Source organism: Mytilus edulis, chromosome 4 (assembly GCF_963676685.1).
Source record: "Mytilus edulis chromosome 4, xbMytEdul2.2, whole genome shotgun sequence".
NCBI classification, from domain to species: domain Eukaryota; kingdom Metazoa; phylum Mollusca; class Bivalvia; order Mytilida; family Mytilidae; genus Mytilus; species Mytilus edulis.
Genome location: NC_092347.1, coordinates 81827610 through 81849888, shown reverse-complemented (window position 1 = coordinate 81849888; position 22279 = coordinate 81827610). Strand labels below are relative to the sequence as shown.

Below are 22279 nucleotides of genomic sequence, written 5' to 3'. Positions count from 1 at the left end.
ATAACATATGCGTCGTACATTATGGTTTTCAGTTTCCCCTACGACGATGGTTTGTCCAGTTAAGTAAGGTATTTTATGTTTCATTATAATGATACAAGTACGCTTTTTTACTAAATTTTAAAAATAAAATTAATTAAAACAAGAGAGAAAAATTAATAATCTAACTTAATGTGACAAAGATTTTTGTTTATACTAGTATTGGTTAAACCGTTTAATCTTTTAAAAATAATTTTGAAGTGCGTAATATACATAAAACATGATAACATACTAACGTAATAACACACAATTAATGATTAAATAATAATTCAACGACAGCAGAAAAATGGGTAGATTATTTAACAGAATATATAGTTAATTTATCATCAGAATCGGCGGTTTCCTCTGAACTCGTGTGTTTTGTTTTTTTTCTATGAGTTTACTTAATTTTAAAACCAGAATAACATTACTCTTTAAACTTGTACACAATCAAAGTAAGTTGTAAGTTATAAGAATTGATTGAAAACCAGTTCTGAATCAGTAGAATTTTAAATTATATGACAGTGTTTTGTTAAATACTTTTACTCTTTATGCAACATCAAATACACCTCTCATTTTTTTTCATATTTAAACTGGATAAACAAAAGGACAAACAAGGATATGAGGGGCGATTTACTTGTTACCCTAGAAGAGTATAATGATAATAGTTATTAACTGTCTATATTCTTTGTATTCTTCCAAAAGAAAATCAGAAAAGTGCTTCGGACGCATGCAAATTTCTATTTAGTTCGTGTTTTTTTTTCATATTTTTTTTTAAACATTTACAAAGCATTACTCTGCTGTCAGTGTGCAATTAATGAATATGAAAGTAGGAAAATGTAATATGATTGGCAGTGAGACAATTTTAACTATCCACCATGCAGACTAACAAAAGGCCCGATGTGACAACATGTGAAACAATTACATATAGTATGAAATTCAAAACAGTGTAGCTGTGGTCATTGATTGACACATTAAAATCATTCATTGACTGGGACAATTTAGGTGAACATTTGTATGTAACGACCAATGCTCACTATGTACTTTTTAAAGAAACTTAAACTATGGGGTCACCAAAGGTTCTCAAAACCTAAATAAAGTAATTCGAAAAATTAATCAGAAATTACACGATATTTTGATTTATATCAATTATATAAATCAAAACACAAAGTTTATTCCTGATTAATTTTTCGAATTATTTTATAATTAAAGGCGTTAAGAAACCTTTGGTGACCCCACAGTTTAAATGTCTATCGTAGGTACGTCATGAACAGTGGTTGTTACAGACAAACGTTCACGTAAATTGTCCCAGTCAATGGATGATTTTGATGGGTCAATCAATGGCCACAGCTACACTGTTTTGAATTTCATACTAAAGTACATAGTACATTTTTAGGTAAAGACAGTTTTGTACAGCAACTGATAAACTTGCAGAAATAAGCTATTGTGCCGCCTCGGTGTGCCGCAGACGATTCTTAAATATCCTCAGTACTAACCAATTCTAAACATTAGAAATATTGACTAACAGGTAAGAAGGTAAGATTTTCCGAAAATATATATTCAATTGGGTATTCGTGTTATTTAGGGCAGAGTCTACCTGGATTTTTAAATTGCGCATCACATAAAATCGATCAGAAACAGATTCGTTCTTATCAAAATTTATATAAAATATTTTTAATGCCGATGATCTTGAAAGTCTTCCAGAAGCAACAGAATTCTGACTACATTATAAATCAATGAAATTGTATTTAGGATTTCATAACTTTTGGATTACCTACTCCTGTGTCCAAAAAAAAAGAAAACCCCAAGATATATTTAACGCAAATGTGATCTCACACTAGGACAGGTTATAATTAAATGACCATTCAAAAGTCACAGTGTATATGAACCTTCTATTTATACTTTACCAATATGACCAAACGACTAATTTGGTCAACGAAGGGATTCCTACTCCTACTACTTAGTTACTTTCGGTTTGAAGTCGAGTACACTGACGACGATGATAAAGCAGTGACAATATTTCTTCTTACAAATTAAAGTGGCTGAGATGCATGTAACTGTATTCTCTTAGAAACACTGTAAAATATAGAAAGCGTACTAGGCTTGTGGATTTATTTTGACTATTAATTGAATAGTCTTATACCCTTCTTTCTTTTTGTATATATTTCATGCTCAAATGTTTCTTCCTTTTTTTACAAAAATACAAGTCCGTAAGTAAACAATACACATCCGGTAAAGCAATACATTATAAATGGGTAATGCATGTTATTTTGTGAACATCAATTTAGATCTGCGCAAATAATATTAAATGATAAAAAAAAAAGACATTAATAGAGGCAATTGAAAAATCAGTCCCTAAGAAAGACAACTCCATAACCAAAGATAAAAATGCACAGAAAAAACTGTGCGCGTTCTAAGAAGCTAAACCATACAAAAACTATGCAAGGCCTCAGATGTTCTAAATATTTATAAAAAGGTTCCTACATGACAAAATGGGAAACAATAAAGATATGTAAAGTAAGTTATCAAGTGACGATTGATTGAATATTTGATATTAACGCCACTTTCAACACTATAGTGCTATTTCGTGGCGGTAGATTTTATTGATGCAGACAGCCATAGTGGCTAAAGATAACCACCAACCTCTGGTAGGAAAATTGACAAATTTTAATATATTTTGATTTGAGTCGAGGTCACATGACCCGTGCTGGATTCGAACTCACAACCTCGTTGTTGACTGGCTAGACTCATAGGCGGATCCAGGGGGGCCCTGGGGGCCCGAGCCCCCCTTTCGTGGGGAATATTTGGTTGATTATATAGGGAATCATTGAAGCATGACTGGAGCGCCCCCCCCCCTTTAGGAAAAGTTCTGAATCCGCCACTGCTAGTGATATAGTAGTTTGACAACTTGGACCACTCACCCACCGAGGCACCATCAGATAAAGGCAGTAATGTATTGACTGATAAATTGACAGAAACAAGTAAAGTTATGGCACATATGATGCTCTCGACCCAATGGTCCTACTGATCATGTTAAACTAATCAGACTACCGATATCTAGGTATCGCACTGAATCCATTGGACATTGGATAGATTGATTAATATGTTAGTCTGAAATGCAAGATGTTTTTATTAGTTGTTATTGGCTTTGAACAAACTTCTTTATTTTCAAAATAAAAAAACATTCTTTGCAGTTTTGCAACCCGTCATGAATGGACACATTTTTCATTTTCAAATCATTTATTAGCATTATAAAGAAAAGAAAAATGTATAACGTGTTTGAAGTTATTAGTTTCACAGGAAATTCTTTATTTAGAGTATCTGACAGTGTACTCTAGGTCTTGAGGATAAGTTTCCGTATACGCTTGAATTCTTTTTCAGCTATTGAAAACGTAGTTTTACAGTCATCCTTTGTTAGGGACGACATCAATAATTCACAAAGTTTTTTTCACTGACACCCCCCCCCCCCCCCTCCCCTCCATAACTTACTTTTTGGAAAAATTGATTGAACAATATAGATATATGTAAAATAGATTTTGGATAAACGAAACTTGCAGCAATTTTAACCCCACCCCCAAACTATTTGATTTTTTTTTATCCTACATTGATCTTTTGATGTCGTCCCTTATACGTCCAATGATTTACTATATCACTATATTATCACCCTCTCATTGGATAGGAATATTGATTATGTGCCCCGCCTATTGCGAACAAACCAGCGTACATAATCATGATAACATTACGAACACATTCTAGTGTATATGCTATAAGACTACAATACATTTTTTTTGTGTTGTAATATATGATTGTATGTATTTTGATGTATCATGGTTCAAATGTACTTTATTGTTAAGCATTGAGTAGCAAGAGATTAAGAATCTTTTGAAAAGCCTGAATGAAACATTCATGGCCAGTCACCTACGCAGATTAAAAAAAATATGCTTTAAATATTCGATTTAAGTATGTGCATATCTGTAGCGTTATATTCAATATTCTAATTTTATTTTTATTGATAACTGATTTCGTTTTTATTCATTTTATCTTTTATAAAAAAAAACATGGAAATAAGAATTCAAGCCTTTCTGCAAATGTTGAAAAAAAAAATGCAACCAAAAGGAAATGGAATGAAATGAAACTAGATAAGTACAATTTCCGTTGTTATAATTTGCTCCACAAATTGAGGTTGTGACAACGAATGAAAAGTTTTATTTCCGCTATCTATTCATATTTAGGTATGTTTAAATGTCAATTACCTAGTTGCAGTTTTGGTTCAATATAAAAATCCTTACAACGATTACTGCAAAATATAACGAATTATAAACATAAATTAGAGAATCAGTTTAATTTGAAAAAAAAAAAAATAACTCCCTGTGTCAACTATTTAGATGTTTTGGTTTATCATTACTAAATTAAAAAAATAAAATATGTTTTAGGTGAAATATGCTACTAAAAATGTATGTCCATCAAACAAATCGTGTATTCTAACGAGCATGCACTAGTGGTGTCAATTCTAAACTGCTCGTATGCCTTCAATGCATACATATCCGACAGTTAACACTTTTCTATAACAACTGAAGTACTCCAAGGGTCTTACGGTATCATGGTTGCCTCGAATATGGGAGGCCGTGGGTTCGATCCCGACCGGGTAAAACAAAGACTTGAACATTGGTATTTGCTGCTTCTCCACAAACTACGCGGCATTTAGGAAGATCGACATATATTCCTCTGGTTGGCAATTACCTTATGGCCTTAAACATAGAACAGTGTAGCTCTAGTTTCTGACATATCAACCATCCCCCTTTAATCTTGATAAGTGAAGAACAAAAGGTAGATAAAAGAAAGAAAAAAAGCAATTAAAATTAATACATGGAATGCACTTTGTTCTATAAAATGGTACAACAGCCTCTTGATATGATATTGAACATGCTATCTTATAATCTAATATTGGTTTCTGTACTTCATAGTAGATTTCATATATAGTATGTTGAACAGTTCGTGTAGTATTTACAAGTATTTGTTCATTCATAAAAGATCAATAACCGGCGATTTTCCCATGCATGCTATATTAAGCACTAGGTGAAATCCGTTATATTTATAAACCATGACCTTATACATGACATATATGGTTAAAAGTGAAAAGTTTCGGTTTCTTTTTACTGCGATTGGAGTACCAAAATCAGGCAGGATTTCAGACATTGGATATAAAAAGATGAAGTGGTAAGTCTAATATTTCATTCAAGAAAAAGTAACAACAAAAATGAGAGGTAAAATCAATGTTGTGTAAATATAAATGTGCCTTATGTAACATGTGGCACGTGTATGTAACAAGCTAAAATGATCTTGTCTACCACTTTGATTCATTGTAATCCCGTTTATCCAAGATGAGAACATTTAAAAAAATCTCTTCATTGCGATCCCGTTTTTCCAACATTTTAAAAATCTCTTCAATACTTTTATGTGCTATTTATGAAATATATGTAAATATATCTGCTTGTTTAAAGAATAATAAGAATGCTTAGAAAAAGAAACCTAAACATGAACGATGTATTTACGTAAATTTAACGGCAAAATTCCAATGTATGATACTTTCTCCATTTTAGGCCTAATCGTGACAATCCTGTCATCTCTGATAATATGTATGTACGGAACACCATTAAACCCACCACGATACTGCAATCCTTGTCAGGGTGGTAAATATACGTCACTCATACCAAGACGAGACTATGGTGTGACCAAAGACGCACTATCAAACGAAGTAGTTAACTTTTACCAAGTTCTGAATACAGCGTACACGAGAGAGGTAACTACAAATTCATGTTCAAACGAACGAAGCCCGTATTCTTAACTAGAATTAATGCGCCAGGTCATCAGTTAAATCATTTATTTCTGTATACACCCTATTTAGTTTTAAAGACGAATGGTTTATACTAAATACTCTGCTTTTTAAAGTTAACATTTCTGAATCTTATTTGCGAAAAGTATATAATGGATTGGAAAAATTATTATTTCTACTTAAGAGTGTTAAAGTTTTGTTGCAAATACAAAGACATCTGAGTGATTCTTGTCATTGTTTTTTTTAATTTCAATGTAAGTACAGTAACTAAAGGATTGTTTCTTGAAACATAAAATTCTGATTTTTGTTTATTCAGTCAGCAGCTTTGACACAATCACCCTCGAGGAATGATTTCCGGGATTTAACGCCACCATGTCCAAAGCCAACAAGACATTCAATAGTAAGTGTTTTAGTTATTTGACGGGGTTCTTCGGTTAGCTTAAAATCGACTCATCCGCATGTAATTGTTTGAACAGAAAAATAAAACCACTTAAATTAGAGAAGAAAAAAACGTAATTCAAGTCAATAAAAACGCAAATATTGTTAAAATATAATAGTGGAAACATATATAACTATATTGTTTCACAATTTATTGATAAAGAATCATTAGTCATATATGTAAAATATTGGTAAATCATGTTCATGTCAAAAAGGTCCAGTCTAATTAAGCATTCATTGGGCGCGTGCAGTATATAATGAAAAAGTATGTACACCTTATTAGGAAAATTTCATTTTGTTATAAATATATAATTATTACGAAGGAATTTGTTGCGGAATTATTTTATTGAAGGAAGAAATTTTTCCCAGAATTCATTTTGTTAACAGTTCTCGTCTTCAAAATCTCTAATGATATTTTTGTTATAATTTCAATGTTAAATATGTTTACCAAACGTCTATTATCATTTCAGAGAGCCTGGATTACGTGTGTATACGACAAATTATCGGATACTCTTAAAAATGTGACTGACAACTCAATTTATAGTTCAACTTTGAATACAAATGATATTGTCGCAGCTGGTAGGAAAGTACTGTGCCATTTCAAACTTGTCTTGATACAGACAACAGGGAGTCATGACAGTCACTTCCAAACAGAATTATCAGACAATTCATGCTCACCAATTCCTCAATTGAGGATGGTGACACCGGGTCCAAGATTATTTGATAAAACCTTAGAATCTTTACGAGTCGCCAGAAATATTTTATATAAAACAAATGAGACACTAGTGAGAAATGTTTTAGGTACGTTATTTCAATTTAGAAGTGAGAGAAGTAGAAGAAAAGGCAATAGAAAAGGGAGAAAAAATAAATGTAAAAGAAGGAAAAACAAAAATAGAAATTGTAAAAGAAGAAATAAAAATAAAAATAAACTTAAAAGAAGAAATAATAAAAGAAATAATAAAAGAAAATTCAATCGAAGACGAAATCAAAATAGAGTCAATAAAAAGAAGTCAAATAGGAAAAGTAAAGTTAAACGTGATAGAAAAAATATTATTCATTGATATCTGAATCAGGAAAATATTCAATTCCTTTCTAGTCATATAATGATTTGGGCATTTTTAAATTTTTTTATTTTTAATTCTCCAATTTGTACTGCCGGTATTAGTTTTAACTAACGTAGCACAAGTTATTTTTTAATACAATTAGCGATAACTAACTAGTCACACTTTTAAAGTTATATCTATATTGTACACTTGTAGTTTATAACATTTTATACTATGTACTAATATTTTTTATTTAGATTTATTTATGAGCTTGGTAAATAGCAGAGCTTCGAGTGTGTTCATAGATGAATTTAAGATGTTTTTCACAGTAACGGTGACGCACATTGTATTTCTCCCATCTATATTTCTCCTCTTCTCTAAAATGTAGAACACTATATAGGAAGGGGTATTTCTATTACTTTGTTTTGTTGTTTTTGTGCGTTCTTTTCGGTGTAAAAACTTTGTTAAATTGACTTGTTTAAAATGAATCAATTGGCATTAAAGTAAATATTTTCATCTTTTTTGGAATTATTGAAGAATTTTATGCAATGCTCTATAGAATAAATGCTTTATTAACATACTAGCTTTGAGTCATAGATATATTGTCTTTTTCATGGGACTTTCTTACATAAAGTAACGACAAAAATGAAACGTTTTAAATGTATTTGGCTTAAATAAAAACCAATACTTTTAAACACGAAATAAGGCATACCCCTTTCTATGGTACCATATATTTTCACATTAGCTTGCAGGAATACACATGTAGTTATTAATATATGTGTAGTAATTATAATCATGCTTACAAATATACTCTTTTCCTGTGTGTTTTTAATCTTATATATAAATATGTATTTGTACTAGCTTATTCAAAAATTATTTGGTTGTGGCTTATGTGTAATTCAAACCGTGATAGAGTTTGCTTATTATTTAAAAAAAATCTTAAATGAATAATAGATCTTGAAATAATTTCATTTATATATTTTTATCTAAATAATGGTATGATTCATATAATTATCAAAAGTTAAAAAGTTACATTTTATTTTATTCATGATTCATAAAATCAAAAGGTCATCAGTTTAAACTTTGTTTAAATTATATTTTTCCTTTTATAATGATTTATTTTTAACAAAAGTGCACACCAGGCACAATATTTAATGATAATTTAACTCACATATATTCCCCGTTTAAAAATATTTTTTTTTAACATGCAAGATTATTTTTTAAGTTTCAGATTTATAATTCTTTAGCTGGATGACAAAGAAATATGGCGATTGACCTACATTCCGGAATAATTTTAAAAGTTGTGAATTTTTTTTAACATTTATCAATTTTATTTGTGATATGTACATTCAGTCGTTTTGCATTTATTTTGTGTTCGTGACATGCATTTATTATGGTTTTTTTTTTATCTCTTCTTTATTTACAACATACATGTATATTGTTTATTATTTGTATAATTTATATTTACTGATTTAAAAAAAAAATTCCACAGAAGCGGATTCATCGTCTGCTGTCTTACATTAAGTGGCACCTGGGAACATTAACATAGAGCGGGACGCTGATTGGATTAAACTACTTAGACTTATGAATCAACTTTCAAACGATGGTGTGAACCCAAACTTTAACGTTATTACATCTATATATGGAATACTAATGAGAGCAAAATAATGAGTCCGCTTTTGTGGGATTATATTATGTGTATCTTCCATTATCACGTGATAATGATTTGACTATATTGGTCAAGACCTATCCTGTAGGAAAACAGTGTAAGCTCTAAGAGCTGTATCCGTTCATATCATATCAGGGAAACATGTTTTTGTTTATAATAGTTTTCTAGGAAATTGTTGTTAATATGTGCTTTTACGTGATATTGAATAAATTTATTGTTTACATGTAATAAGAGTTATACTTTTTATTTATAATGATAACGAGGATCAATGTACAAATTCAATTGATACTTCAGATTACACTGAATCAGGAATCACAAAAGGAATACATGTGTATTAGTTGACATATCATAGTAATGATCAAAAGACAAAACATTATAAAACAATCGGAAAATTATATCATTAATAACCACAAGAATAGGCAGCGTCAAGTGAATGCACTCTGTGGTGAATTTGCTATGTTCTTTTATGTTATTACTTGATGAAACTAGTTGTTCTCAAATATGATCTCCGAATGGTATTTCATTGCAAAATTTTGCCCTTGATTACCCCCCTCCCCCCTCTTCCCCCTTCCCATAATATGGCCTTAAGAAGAACCATGACCTCTAGCAACAAAGTTTGCCTATCAAATGATCATTTTCAAACTACGCATTTGCATTTGGATGTTAATAACACTTTAGTGAGGTTTTTATGTGTTCTTCAGTATTTTGTTCTGTTAAAGCACTGTTTAAGTAAGGTAAGAGGGAGAATTGGTTGCAACCAAACACGACTATATATACTGTATACATGTATGTTTTCTCCTGTTTACAGGTCGCCCAGTTGTCTATAATAATTGCCAACATCTACTGCGTTTAAAATTTGGGGGATAGTACTCTCATTAGAAATAATTACGAATCTCTTTTATATATATATATATATCAACCCCGCCACATTCGTTATGTGTTTGTTTAGTGTTGTTAGGCCGATGTTTTTTTCGTTTGCGTTGTTCTACATTTGTCATTTCGGGGCCTTGTGTAGCTTGTTATTCGCTATGGATTTTATTCATCGTTTAAGGCCGCAAGTTGACCAATACTTGTAAACTCCGTAGTGTCTGTTGGAGTGTTTGCAATTTGACCGCATCATAATTCCTTTATTTATACACATGCAATCATGCCGTCATCAATCATAATATCGAGATATTCATTTAATCCAACGAAACAACGCCACATGTAGGTCTGAGATAAAATAAACCGAGTTTAATCTTGTCTTGACATATTCAAATAAAGGAGTTCGAACACTGCTTTCTTATATTGTATATATGTTGTATAGATATAGGACGATGTGGTATGCATGCCAATGAGACAACTCTACATCCAAGTTACAATTTATAAAAGTAAACCATTATAGGTCAAAGTACGGCCTTCAACACGGAGAATTGGCTCACGCCGAACAGCAAATTCAAGGGCCTTAAAAAGCAGGTGGCAATAATACAAATAGCAGGCGTGGATGCGTATTTATACATCCAAACATCGTTATATTTAATAAACAATGAAGATTTAATACAAAGATACATGCGAATACTCTATCACAAGCAAACAACCCATAATTGAAGAATATGTAAGGGCATACACCACAAGCACGGGGACACATTCTACTGCATCTACACAGCACGAGAAACAAACCTTACAGTATATTACTAGTATGAAGGTATTAGTTTTTGAATTAAATGTGTAACGTTAGCTCTCATGTTACTCCTGATATTATTATGATCGTATGAACCACAATAGCTGATATGTCATAGCTATTGAAGAATTATGTAAACAAAATAATATTTTTTTCATAAATATTGAGATTTTTTTGTATTAACTAAACATTGTGCTATTATATTTTTAAATAATTGTTTGTGTTAAATTTATAATTCACAAATTTTACCATTTGACGATTTTGAGATGGACTATGTTGAGGACTATTTGTTTTCATCTAGATAACTTTTGGTTATATTTGGCGTCAGGTTGCTGTCTCAATGACGTATTCCGTACATATTATTTTATTTATTAAATCGTGACGATTTAGCAACGAATACACATTCATTTATTGTTTTGCTTTTTGAAAATATTTGGATGATTTTTACGAGTATTAGTACGATTCGCATACTTAATCAATGATGACTCTTTACTTAAAAAAGTGCTTATCATATTTCATCGGAACAATTACTTTCCGTATATATATATATATATATATATAAGTGTGATTATCATAGTTTCGTTTGTTCTAGTTTTCTAACCCTTCAAGTTTAGTACTACAGCACTAATCTACACGATGAACAATATAAATATACGGCACTCTTTTTGTTTCCTCATCGTTAGGACAATTGTAAATTACTCAACCTCTTTTTTTATTGATAAATACAATACAAATATATTGTTATGACGTCATTAAAAATAATTGTCACACATATGATTGGTCCGTCATAAGACCTGTTTCAACAGTTTGTACCATGTCACGACAATGATAAAGCCATTCAATGTAAACTTGCTACATTTTCAATTATTTAGGGTTTTATTCTTGCAAGATTCATCATTAACTTTGACAAATGAGTTTTTTGGGATCTCCAAGTTGGTATATTTGCCAATCCTGTTCATACAGATATTTTTTCTAAATACTTTTTTGGCTGGATGTGACTAATTATGATATACACATGCATCTTATTGTTTTTAATCCATTCTTGCGGTTGGAGTACTTGGAGTAATATGAAACAAATTTCTGGTGATTATGATGTTAAAAAAAAACCTTTGACCTAGTGCATGCATATATTCTAACTAAGTCTTTTGTGCACGTTTTTACCATTCAATACGAAGCTATAACGTCTACTCGACTAAAACGATTCAAATCGAAAGAAAACAATTACTACTTGTTTTACAACTAGAAGTATATGTATCATGGTATAACGATCGCGACTCTGATAAACAAACAGTGCAGAAGGGTAAGCATATGTATTATTTCAACAACAGAGCGATGTTTATTTTTTTTCTTTTAGTTTTCCACACGTTCCTATTTGTTGTTAAACTTTGTCATGCTAGTTGTTTAGTGATTGGTTTGTTCTTTCAGAACCGGTTGGTTCTGTCTTCTCTCGGCGTTACACTTTTTCTGCGAGAGAGGTGAAGAAAAGATCACAAGCTTTTGACAAGTTAGAGAATAAGAAGTTAACACTGGAAGTTCAATTACAGTAAATTTCCTGTTGATTTAGATAAAAATAGGATTTTCATTAAATACAGATGCTCTAGCGGGCCCGCGCCGCTCACCTAGGTCTTTGTGCATCTTAAATAATGAACACTCTTACCTTGTAGACAAGAATTTAAACTCATGACTAAAATGATTTAAAAATTTCAAGATAATAGGCAAAAACGAAAAAAAAAAAGATTTTGTGAAGTTCATCATTTTAAGGCAATATTCATAAAGGATCATCTGACATTTGTAGATGGACAGTGTGTAATCTAAACTTGTGGAATAGTGCATCCATGTCAGAAGATTGTTTCTATCTATAACGGGTTTCAATATTAGACAGAACTTGCATTCCATCCCTAATTTTGTGCTAAGCAATGTCGACCTTTTTGGTTAACAGAGGGGAAAAAAAACGAAATTGCAAGTCAATTTCTTATAAATGGTATTGACATTGAGTTGCGATTTACCGATTTTGTTTGAATTTTGGGCTAGAAATATATTGCATGTAGATATAGATAGAGAAACATTAAAAACTGAAAAAATATAATCAATACAAGATCAACAAAAAGGGATCCGATTCATGAACTAAATTCTTTGCTCTAATATTGGAGAAGGTTTAGTGATACACATGCATGTATATCGAGATGAGCGACACAAGGTATTTAGAGACCCCAGTTTTATTTCTGCGGATCGAAGGATTGAATATTAGTAAACATCCTTCATGTTCGAATAAAAGGATTTGACAAGAACCACAGTCGTTAGGAACAAATAAATGAGATAAGAGGTAGAAACAATTTCATGTGAATTAAATTCATATCAGAACCATTTTCAAATAGTTAAAACTTGATTGCTTAGTCTATTTAGTTCCGAATACCATAAAACCTCTGCCAAATTCAAATAAAAATACTATAATATGTGCTAAAATCAATTTGACTGTCCCTTTTGTATCTTTCGTCCCTCTTTGATATTTCTTACTGAAGAATCGTATAAGACTGTGATGTGTTTTAATAAATAGCTTGGAATAATTATTTCGAGGCAAGATAATTTATATGCATTACAATTACTCAGGCGTGTCGTAACTTCCGCAAACAGCTATTATATTCTATTCATGTTAGTTCCTTCTAATAATACTTTAACAAATGATGAAAAATTCAAAATAAATGTAACCAAACAAAAAGAGATGATTGACAAGAGGTACTAGTATATAAATATTCGTTTTCGATCCCTGTTTCATATCTCCTTATTTTATATATATTCGAATATATCTGTCAACTTTTACCTGGCTATTCTATTTAAAGTTTAAAAATTCCAGATTGTAAACGCCTTGTATGTACCTATGTACTGTTTGTATAGAAATTTCCAACATATACAAATATCTGGCTTCAAAATTCTCTGTTTTTATCATGAAAACCAGAGATTTGGTGATTAAATGATGCCGCTTTACAAGTAAGTATCAAACTGTCAGAACAAAATCAAGATGAAAGGTAACAGAACTTACTTCTTAGAGAAATATTCAACTACTGATCTTAAGATAATGCAGTTGTGTGATCATATTCGAATTTAGCACGACTGAGCTCATGTAATTTTTTTGGCAATTTTCAATTCATACTATTATGAGAAAAGTGACTTTCCTTCTGACTTCGTTATATATCTCTATTTTTTTTTATCATGTATGACATTGACTAAAATTAGAATTTAACTTTTTTATTTACAGCTATATCAATCTGTGTAGTTGCTACATGTTTTGCCTGTCTCAACTCTAATCCAATCACAGGGAAGGACTTTGGAGTTACTGTTGATGTAGTCGCTCATGATGTAACAATGCTACTGGATTTCCTCAATTTAACATTTCAAAAAGAGGTAGAATTAATGTTTAGTATATGTATATATCTCGGAATAACACCGAGTAAAACGAATCGTACATAAATGTCATCTCGTTTTTATAGCCCTTTGTACCAAAGGAGTAGGTCCGGTAAGGGACGATTTTGATCTCAAGTTTCAAGTGGTAGAATTACATGTTATAAAGCGTTTCCATTAATAAAATTATGGATGACATTTGGTATTTTATAAATGGTGTGCATTAATTGCACTAGCAAAAAAGTTTTAATAAAACGTAAACACCAGTAGTAGAATCAATATCATAAACATTGCTAATTTTAAATAGCAGATTATTTAGAATAAAAGCACTTCAAACTACTGGTATTATGCCATTTTGTTTTGTGTACTGTAATAGGTCCATGATGAAACTCATCATTGATGACTGTATAATGTATTGTACGCCAGACGCTCGTTACGTCTACAAAAGACTCATCATCGACGGTCGAGTAATAAAAAACGCCGAATGGAAGGTCTCAATCTAAGATTTAACTGAAGATATATAAATATATATGCATAGTAAAAATTCGTCTAAACATCAGCCCAACAATGTTATATCTGTAAATTTGCTTTCATATATATAATAGTGTGAAGCCATAATATTACTTTTATATTATCGTACAACCAGTAAATTAAAAATAATTATACTTTAATGAGTAAATCAGTGATGTCTGTAAGTCATGATAAAATTTGGTTTAGTTTTTTTAAGCACCTATAAATAGTATAAATCTTTATCATCTTTTAATTCAATTTTGTTTCATTTCAGTCGAAGCATCTGACAGTGAAATTGCAAAGCGGTGGAAAACAACTAAATTGTACATTTTCAAATAAAAGCGACGACGAAAAGGTAATACCTAAATTTTTATTAATCACAATTTTCATTCTGTTAAAGGGACACTAACTGCCAAATTTATGTTTACCAATTGACTCAAATTCTCATATTTGATTTATAACATACTGAAACGTACATTCAAATTACAACCTGTCTGGAATATTCAGTTAACTGTTCATGTACTCGAAAATATCTATCAGAATGTCGTGTGTATTTTAGTCTAAACGCCATCTAACTCACTTTCCAGATGACCAACGGAGACTGCTGATTGTCATATAACCCGATATAACTTACTTGTATGTTAAACTCCACATATATTTAATAAAATCACTCGAGGTCAGCTGCCTGTTATCCTATAATAGCGTTGGTTGTTCTCTGCCATACTAGACTTTCATTTATTATTTGTATAAATGAAATCGTTGATTTCTTGATTGAATCTTTTCACATTTAGTAATCCGTTAACAGCTCACTTGACTTCCCTTTGGTTTGCGTAATATTGTTGAAGCCCGTGTTAAGATACTATTTGCATCTTTGTTCTATATCGCGACGCAAAATTACAGATAATTATGTATAAACCGATACCACTAATTTCACGTATTAAATTATAAGCCTGGTACCTTTGATTACTATTTACACCACTGGGTCGATGGCACTGCTGGTGGACGTTTCACCCAATAGTCAGCACTTCGGTGTTGACATGAATATCAATGTCATGGTCATTTTTATATATTTCCTGTGTATAAAAGTATGCATTTTTCAAAATGATATTTTCTTATCCCAAGGATAAATAACCTTGGCCGTATTTCGCACAACGTTTTGGAATTTGAGGTCCTCAATGCTCTTCCACTTTGCACTTGATGAGTCTTATGCAGACGAAACGCGCGTCTGGCGTATTAAATTATAAGTCTGGTACATTTGATAACTATTAACACAGTTTTATAGTTGCTTCATATCTGGGTTTTGATTTTAACAACGGTTACCATAATGAAAACAAATAAGCTGACACATGTTTGCTTCAGTAGCTAAGAGAGTTTAAAGGTAAGCTCAGAGTTGGTCGATGAATAAAGAGATAAAAAAATTGTTTCATTTCCTAAACTTTTTTTTTAAATAAATAAACAAAATATAAATGCACATCATAAATCTGAGAATGTGTCGAAGAGGCAACAACTCGAACAAAAAGGAGAAAAACAGCAATCAATGGGTATTCAACGCAGCAAGAAAATCCCACACCCGGATGCCGGCTTCAGCCTGCCCATAAACAAATATGTGTACTACTTCAGTGAAAATGGACGTCATACTTAACTGCAAAATATATAAACTAACTAAAATCATGTATATGAAAATAATTTTGTTATCTTATATATTTATATTTTACAGATTAAATGGATATTTTGTGCATACAATGCAATTTATGACATACTGCAAAGTATCAGAGACAAATATGGATTAAGTTTTGAAACAGCTGAGAAAATTATGAAATATATAACAAAGGTTTTGTGCGACTTTAAGTTATATATAATGCAGCTTCAGAATACAGACGATGATATAGTTAAACATTTACCGGGATGTCCAAGTAGGAAATGTAAAGAAAAAGAACTTAAAATGCTGGAAATGTTTCGGTCATTGAGAGATGCAATGAATATAGTCGGCAGCATAAAAAAAAGTGTTCGACAAGTTTTTGAAGTTGAGGAAACAAAGGAAGATATTTTAGAATCAACTGTACAAAACGTTATTCAAACAACAGTGCAAAGTATCACACAAGTATTAACGAATTCTGTAATTTCTACTACTGACAAAATCATATTAGAAAATGTGACTGATACTTCATTAAAAGACGCGAATGCAACTACAGTGAACAATGTAAGCAATAGGAAAGCACATCGACCTAATAGAATGAGAAAAAATAAGAAAAAGCGAAAAAATCGCAAATGTAGGAACAGAAAAGGAAAACAAGAAGTTCGCAAATGTAAAAGGCGTAACAGAAATAGGCGGAAAAATAGAAAAGGCAACAGACTAAACAGAAAACACAATCGAAAAAATAGAAGAAAAAAGAATTTTAAAAAAAGCAAGAAAAATAAAAACCATTCAACAAGGAAAGATAAAAGAAGAAACAAAACAAGGCATTGATAGTGCTAGTAAGATTTCGATTATCTTTAAATACAATTGGTCCTCAAAACTAGTCAAAAGTGATTTGCATTTCACCAAAAAAATATAGTCAAATAATTTACTTTTTTTTTTTAATTTGATTGTGACTCTAGAATTTCATTTACTTATGTATTGCATTTCGAAAATCTCAAAAACAATGTGTTCTGAATTATAAGGTGCATATAGTGTTCATTATTTTTATTTTTATAGACTGCTAATATGAATATATATATATACTTTTTGTAGAAAAAACTTTATTTGAAAAATTATACTTTCTGTAATTACATGTATTACCAATGTGTTGTATGTTGTATATGTTTTTTTATAAATATGTGTTCAAATTAAAAAAAACCCAAAAACACTGTACGAATCCAGTCAAAGGAAACAAGATCTTGACGAATAGAAGTGTTAGAGCAATTTTCCCTTATATTTATTTCACTCAGTTCAATTTCATTGAATTAGGTTAGATTTTAACAATATTTTTACATGTTTCTGGATATGCGATCGAACTATAAAAACCCAAAGATGACTCTGGACAATAAATGTGTTCGAATTCTAGTTGTGAGTTTTGGCAATACTTCGATTTTATCACGAGAGTGAAAAAGGGGAAAATCGTCATTTGTCTGTATTTGGGAAGGACACAAGCTGCATTCTGAAAGTTAAGGAATTCGTTTTCTATTGTATGTAGAAAAAGAAACAGTTTTATTATTTTTGTAAATCATGTAAGCTCTACGAGCTATATATATATATATGTATATATAATTAATTGTTGAGATCTGATTAATTTTCATTAAACAAAAGGTTTATACAATTGTAACCGTTACATTTATCTAATAAAATATTTTCTATAACATCTATGTCAATGTTTTTCCTTAAAAATCTATTACTATGATTAGTTTCCTTTTATAAATTGATGTTGATTTCAAAATACCATTCATTTCTAAAATATCATAGCAGTCGCAAGGAATGCAAGCAGACACACTGAATCGACTTGTCATACTACGAAAATCTCGAGCGTTTTAAGCAATTATTGAGTTATTTTTATTTGTGGAAATGGACTTTCATTGTGTTCAGACATTTGAACTAAATTTTCTAAATTCCTTCTGCTTGTTGCACTTATTCAAAGGTTCATGCTTAAGTAAACAATAAAACTGAGTTGCCAATTAAAACGATAGTGGACATAAATGAAGGCGACAGTAATTTACGTATGTTCAAATCTATTTCATTAAAGAATCCCAGGCAACAAACACAGACTGAGGGACTCGTATGAATTCAATTAGAGGTGAGACAAGGCGTGTCGACATGATGAGAGTCCCCTGTTTTGTATGTATGACCCGCTATGCAAATCAAACTAAGAAAAATATCAACAATATGGAGTAAGATGCAATCGGTAAAATCATAGAAGAAGCCAAAAATATGAAGTCCGTATAGTGTGAACATGCAATACGAAGTAGCAGATGTGTATTACTGTTAAGAAATGAAAGGTTTACAATTACAAATATTGCATCCCCATATGTATGATAGATCCTAGACTTTAATACATAGCTTAATAGACCCTTCTGATTTATCACGTTTATATAGGGGAAATAAGATATTATTTAACATTCAAGTAACAAGAATTTTCTTCAAATGACAACGAATTTAGTTTCGTTTCAGATGGTTCATGATATTTTATAACTCCAAAACAAAGTCCATTCAATCGATACTATTACTTTAGCTTGTGTTACTGTTTATATTCGGAAACATAAACATAACCTTAATATCGACCTTGATAAGACTATATTTAGAAAGTCCGGAATTTCAATCCCGGAAATTCTTTAATTCTGTTCATGAATTTTGATTGGCCGAACAGTTTTCCGAAAATAGAAACCGTTAGTTCAGATTTTGAAATGAGGAATGCCCATACTTTATTATTCCTACACCACAACAAGACTTTTCAATATAAATACTAAATGGTACCAATTTCATTACACAAGATACATATTTTTAGAATTTATATTATCTTTAATTAATGTGATGTAATGTCTGTGAAGACTGAATACACATCGATACACATAAAAAGTTAAAAATAAAGATGAAAAATATAAATAGAACTTAACCACTTATATACCTTTTGTTTGGATACTTTTTCTTTTACCTTTTTATTTTTTTATGAATGTATTGTTTTATTGTCGACAATAGATATAGTATACTTTCTGATATCAATTTTTTTTTTAAATGCATAATTGAGTCCTTCCACAATATACAATATAGAAGTGTAGACAGTCGAAACATCGATCAGTTATCCTAGCCAAACGAGACTAACTATGACAACTAAAAAGGCAGTAATTATTAGGACTGAATATTTTTAGTGTTAAATACTAGTTTAAGGTTAATATTTTCTTTTCTGCACAAGTTTATCATGTCATGAAAATATATTGAAATTCAGAAATATTCGAATGCAAACGAAATTTGAACTATATGCTAAGAGTCTTTAACAATACAAAAAGTTTCAAACGATGACGCTTTTTAAACAATAATAAAAAGATCTAGCTTTTGCAATAACACAAAATGATTGCTTTTTTTTGGTTATTTCTGGTGTAGTATTTTGTATTTTAATATCCCCACTTTTTTCTTTTCTTTTTTCACTAACTAATTTACAAAATTGAAAAAAGTGATAATTGTAGCAGTATAAAAGATTCAAATATATAAGTGAGCAAAGCCATGTATATTTTGGTTTATAGTCTAACGATGGTCTAGATAATATAAGGTATCTGTTAACAGATCTATTCAATTTTTATCAAAGACCTAATTTATTCACGGTTTAAAAATACGCAACGTTAACAATGATAGATTACGGTAGTGGTTTACAGAAAATAAAATATGACTTTAACAGATTTTAAATAGCTTGATATTACAGGTATGAGAAGTATTTAAATCTCGTACTAACAATAAAAAGTAAAGGTCCTATATATTTACCTTTGTTAACGCCTACAACTTTAAGAAACCCGAGTCATCAAAACATTATAAGTATTTGAGGAATGTTGTCTACCGAATAATTTAAAACAAAATAGTATAATCAGAATGTTTTTAACAAATTAAAAAGAAACAGAAATTTCACCAGAACACACTAGCAGCCAAAAAAAAAAGAAGTCTTTATTGCATTAGTAACGATCGAAATACCAGCCTGTGATAAAAACCCACAATATTAACCCTTTTAGGACTTATACCGTCTTGAGAAAACAACTTGTTTTTCACCTGATTTTTATAGTTCGTTCTTATGTTGTACTGTTATACCACTGTCCCAGGTTAGGGGGAGGGTTGGGATCCCGCTAACATGTTTAACCCCGCCACATTATTTATGTATGTGCCTGTCCCAAGTCAGGAGCCTGAATTCAGTGGTTGTCGTTTGTTTATGTGTTACATATTTGTTTTTCGTTCATTTTTTTTTTATATAAATAAGGCCGTTAGTTTTCTCGTTTGAATTGTTTTACATTGTCTTATCGAGGCCTTTTATAGCTGACTATTCAGTATGGGCTTTGCTCATTGTTGAAGGCCGTACGGTGACCTATAGTTGTTAATTTCTGTGTCATTTTGGTCTCTTGTGGACAGTTGTCTCATTGGCAATCATACCACATCTTCTTTTTTATATAAGGTGCAAAAAAATCCGTGATATAAAGGAAAACAGGAAACACCAACACTTTTGAAAACAATGAAAAAACACTAAACAGGAAACACAAGAAAGAGAATCATGCTACTAGACAAAATCCGGGATAAACAGATGTGCTTCGGAAAGTGTAGTAGTTACGTTGTATTAACTATACCTTACATTACAAGATTTAAAAAACCTAATGATCATTGTGCTGTTCAAACTACAGTCCATACATACTTCATTACAAGATATAAGTAGTTAAAATATATGACAATTTAATAATGCGACTAAAATAATAAGGGTTTACAGGTCTCAGATATAAATTTACAGTATAATGTTACTATCTTGAGGATAAAGGGATTTCCGAAGAAAATGAAGGGTAAAATAAAGGCAACAGCAGTATACCACTATTCGAAAGTCATACATCGATTTAAGACAGAAAAATATTTGGGCTACAAACTTAAACAGAGGGAAACACATCAATTATAAGAGGAAAACAACAAAACAACAACAAAACTGAACAAAAAACAAACGACAATGCAAAACACACAGAAGCGAACTATGTTATATAACAACTGCCATTTTCTTGACTTGGTACAGTTCATTTCAAGAAAAAATGGTGTGTTGAAGATGGTTTTGTGGCTAGTCAACCCTTGCACTTTTATAGCAATGTTAAATATAACACAAACTGACACCATTACATGACAGGAATACTGTACAAATAAATGTAAGAACATTAAGGTCAGAGAAATACATAAATAAACAATACAATAGTACATTTCGACATGCTAACTAAGAAAATGTCTGTACCAAGTCAGGAATGTGACCGTTGTAATTAATTCGTCTGATGTGTTTGAGCTTTTGATTTTGCGAATTGCGTAGGTACTTTACGTTTAGAATTCCTCTTGGAGTTCGGTATTTTTGTTATTTTACTTTTCATGAACGTTAACTACATTAATGTCAGGATCATATGTGTCCTATACGGTAGTATCATCTCTTAAAAATCTGTATTGTGTTTTTGATAATTAATTTTAGAAATGCTCATCTCGAGTCGTGTGTGTGATAAAATTAGTACCGTTTAATATTATTAAAATTCAATTTCAAAAACTGAGCTGACCTAACATATCTACACGTCTTCTCCAGTCATGTATTCAGAAACGACAAGTTAAAGTAAGAACCAACACAACAAAAAGACCCCGCTAGAATTGCTATACAAATCAACATACTGTTAAAGTTCAATTGATATCCACGACGATTGAGTAGTTCAGAAAGCACTTTTTTTTTATATGAAACCGTTAATATTGTTGTAAATATTGACGGCTTTGCTGCTGAAGACCTCGATATTTTCAAAATCATTATATATAGTTATCAAAGGTACCAGATTATAATTTAGTACGCCAGACGTGCGTTTCGTCTACATAAGACTCACCATTGACGCTCATATCAAAATATTTATAAAGCCAAACAAGTACAAAGTTGAAGAGCATTGAGGATCCAAAATTCCAAAAGTTGTGCCAAATACGGCTAATATATATACAATTTGAAATAAAGGATTGATGGATAACATACAAAACTAACACGATGATGTATCCGTATACA

General features: G+C 30.9%; 2 protein-coding genes across 5 annotated transcripts; both read left to right on the top strand.

Annotated features, from left to right (window-relative positions):
• On the top strand, nt 1-17900 carry LOC139520717 (uncharacterized). 2 transcript variants are annotated; one of them, XM_071313597.1, is made up of 5 exons: nt 1-68; nt 1412-1543; nt 13912-14057; nt 14839-14919; nt 16282-17900. In XM_071313597.1, the coding sequence occupies exons 3-5, from the start codon at nt 14019-14021 to the stop codon at nt 17029-17031; spliced, it is 870 nt and encodes a 289-aa protein (XP_071169698.1). In that variant the 5' UTR covers nt 1-68; nt 1412-1543; nt 13912-14018; the 3' UTR covers nt 17032-17900. The 2 variants fall into 2 exon arrangements, with proteins under 2 accessions (XP_071169698.1, XP_071169697.1); XM_071313596.1 differs by having other exon boundaries at nt 1412-1551.
• LOC139520716 (uncharacterized) lies at nt 2707-9229 on the top strand. Of its 3 annotated transcripts, none has more exons than XM_071313594.1 (4): nt 4098-5232; nt 5616-5815; nt 6165-6248; nt 6757-9229. In XM_071313594.1, the coding sequence occupies exons 2-4, from the start codon at nt 5654-5656 to the stop codon at nt 7345-7347; spliced, it is 837 nt and encodes a 278-aa protein (XP_071169695.1). In that variant the 5' UTR covers nt 4098-5232; nt 5616-5653; the 3' UTR covers nt 7348-9229. The 3 variants fall into 3 exon arrangements, with proteins under 3 accessions (XP_071169694.1, XP_071169695.1, XP_071169696.1); XM_071313595.1 differs by lacking the exon at nt 4098-5232 and having other exon boundaries at nt 5429-5815; nt 6757-7087; nt 7587-9229; XM_071313593.1 differs by having other exon boundaries at nt 2707-5815.
• Nucleotides 17901-22279: the final 4379 nt, after the last annotated feature.

Coding starts and splice junctions, on each gene's coding strand:
- LOC139520716 (XM_071313593.1), top strand. CDS start 5,558: ATGTATTTACGTAAATTTAACGGCAAAATTCCAATGTATGATACTTTC. Junction 5,816..6,164: donor ATACAGCGTACACGAGAGAG/GTAACTACAAAT, acceptor TTGTTTATTCAG/TCAGCAGCTTTGACACAATC. Junction 6,249..6,756: donor AGCCAACAAGACATTCAATA/GTAAGTGTTTTA, acceptor TTATCATTTCAG/AGAGCCTGGATTACGTGTGT.
- LOC139520717 (XM_071313597.1), top strand. CDS start 14,019: ATGCTACTGGATTTCCTCAATTTAACATTTCAAAAAGAG. Junction 14,058..14,838: donor ATTTAACATTTCAAAAAGAG/GTAGAATTAATG, acceptor GTTTCATTTCAG/TCGAAGCATCTGACAGTGAA. Junction 14,920..16,281: donor ATAAAAGCGACGACGAAAAG/GTAATACCTAAA, acceptor TATATTTTACAG/ATTAAATGGATATTTTGTGC.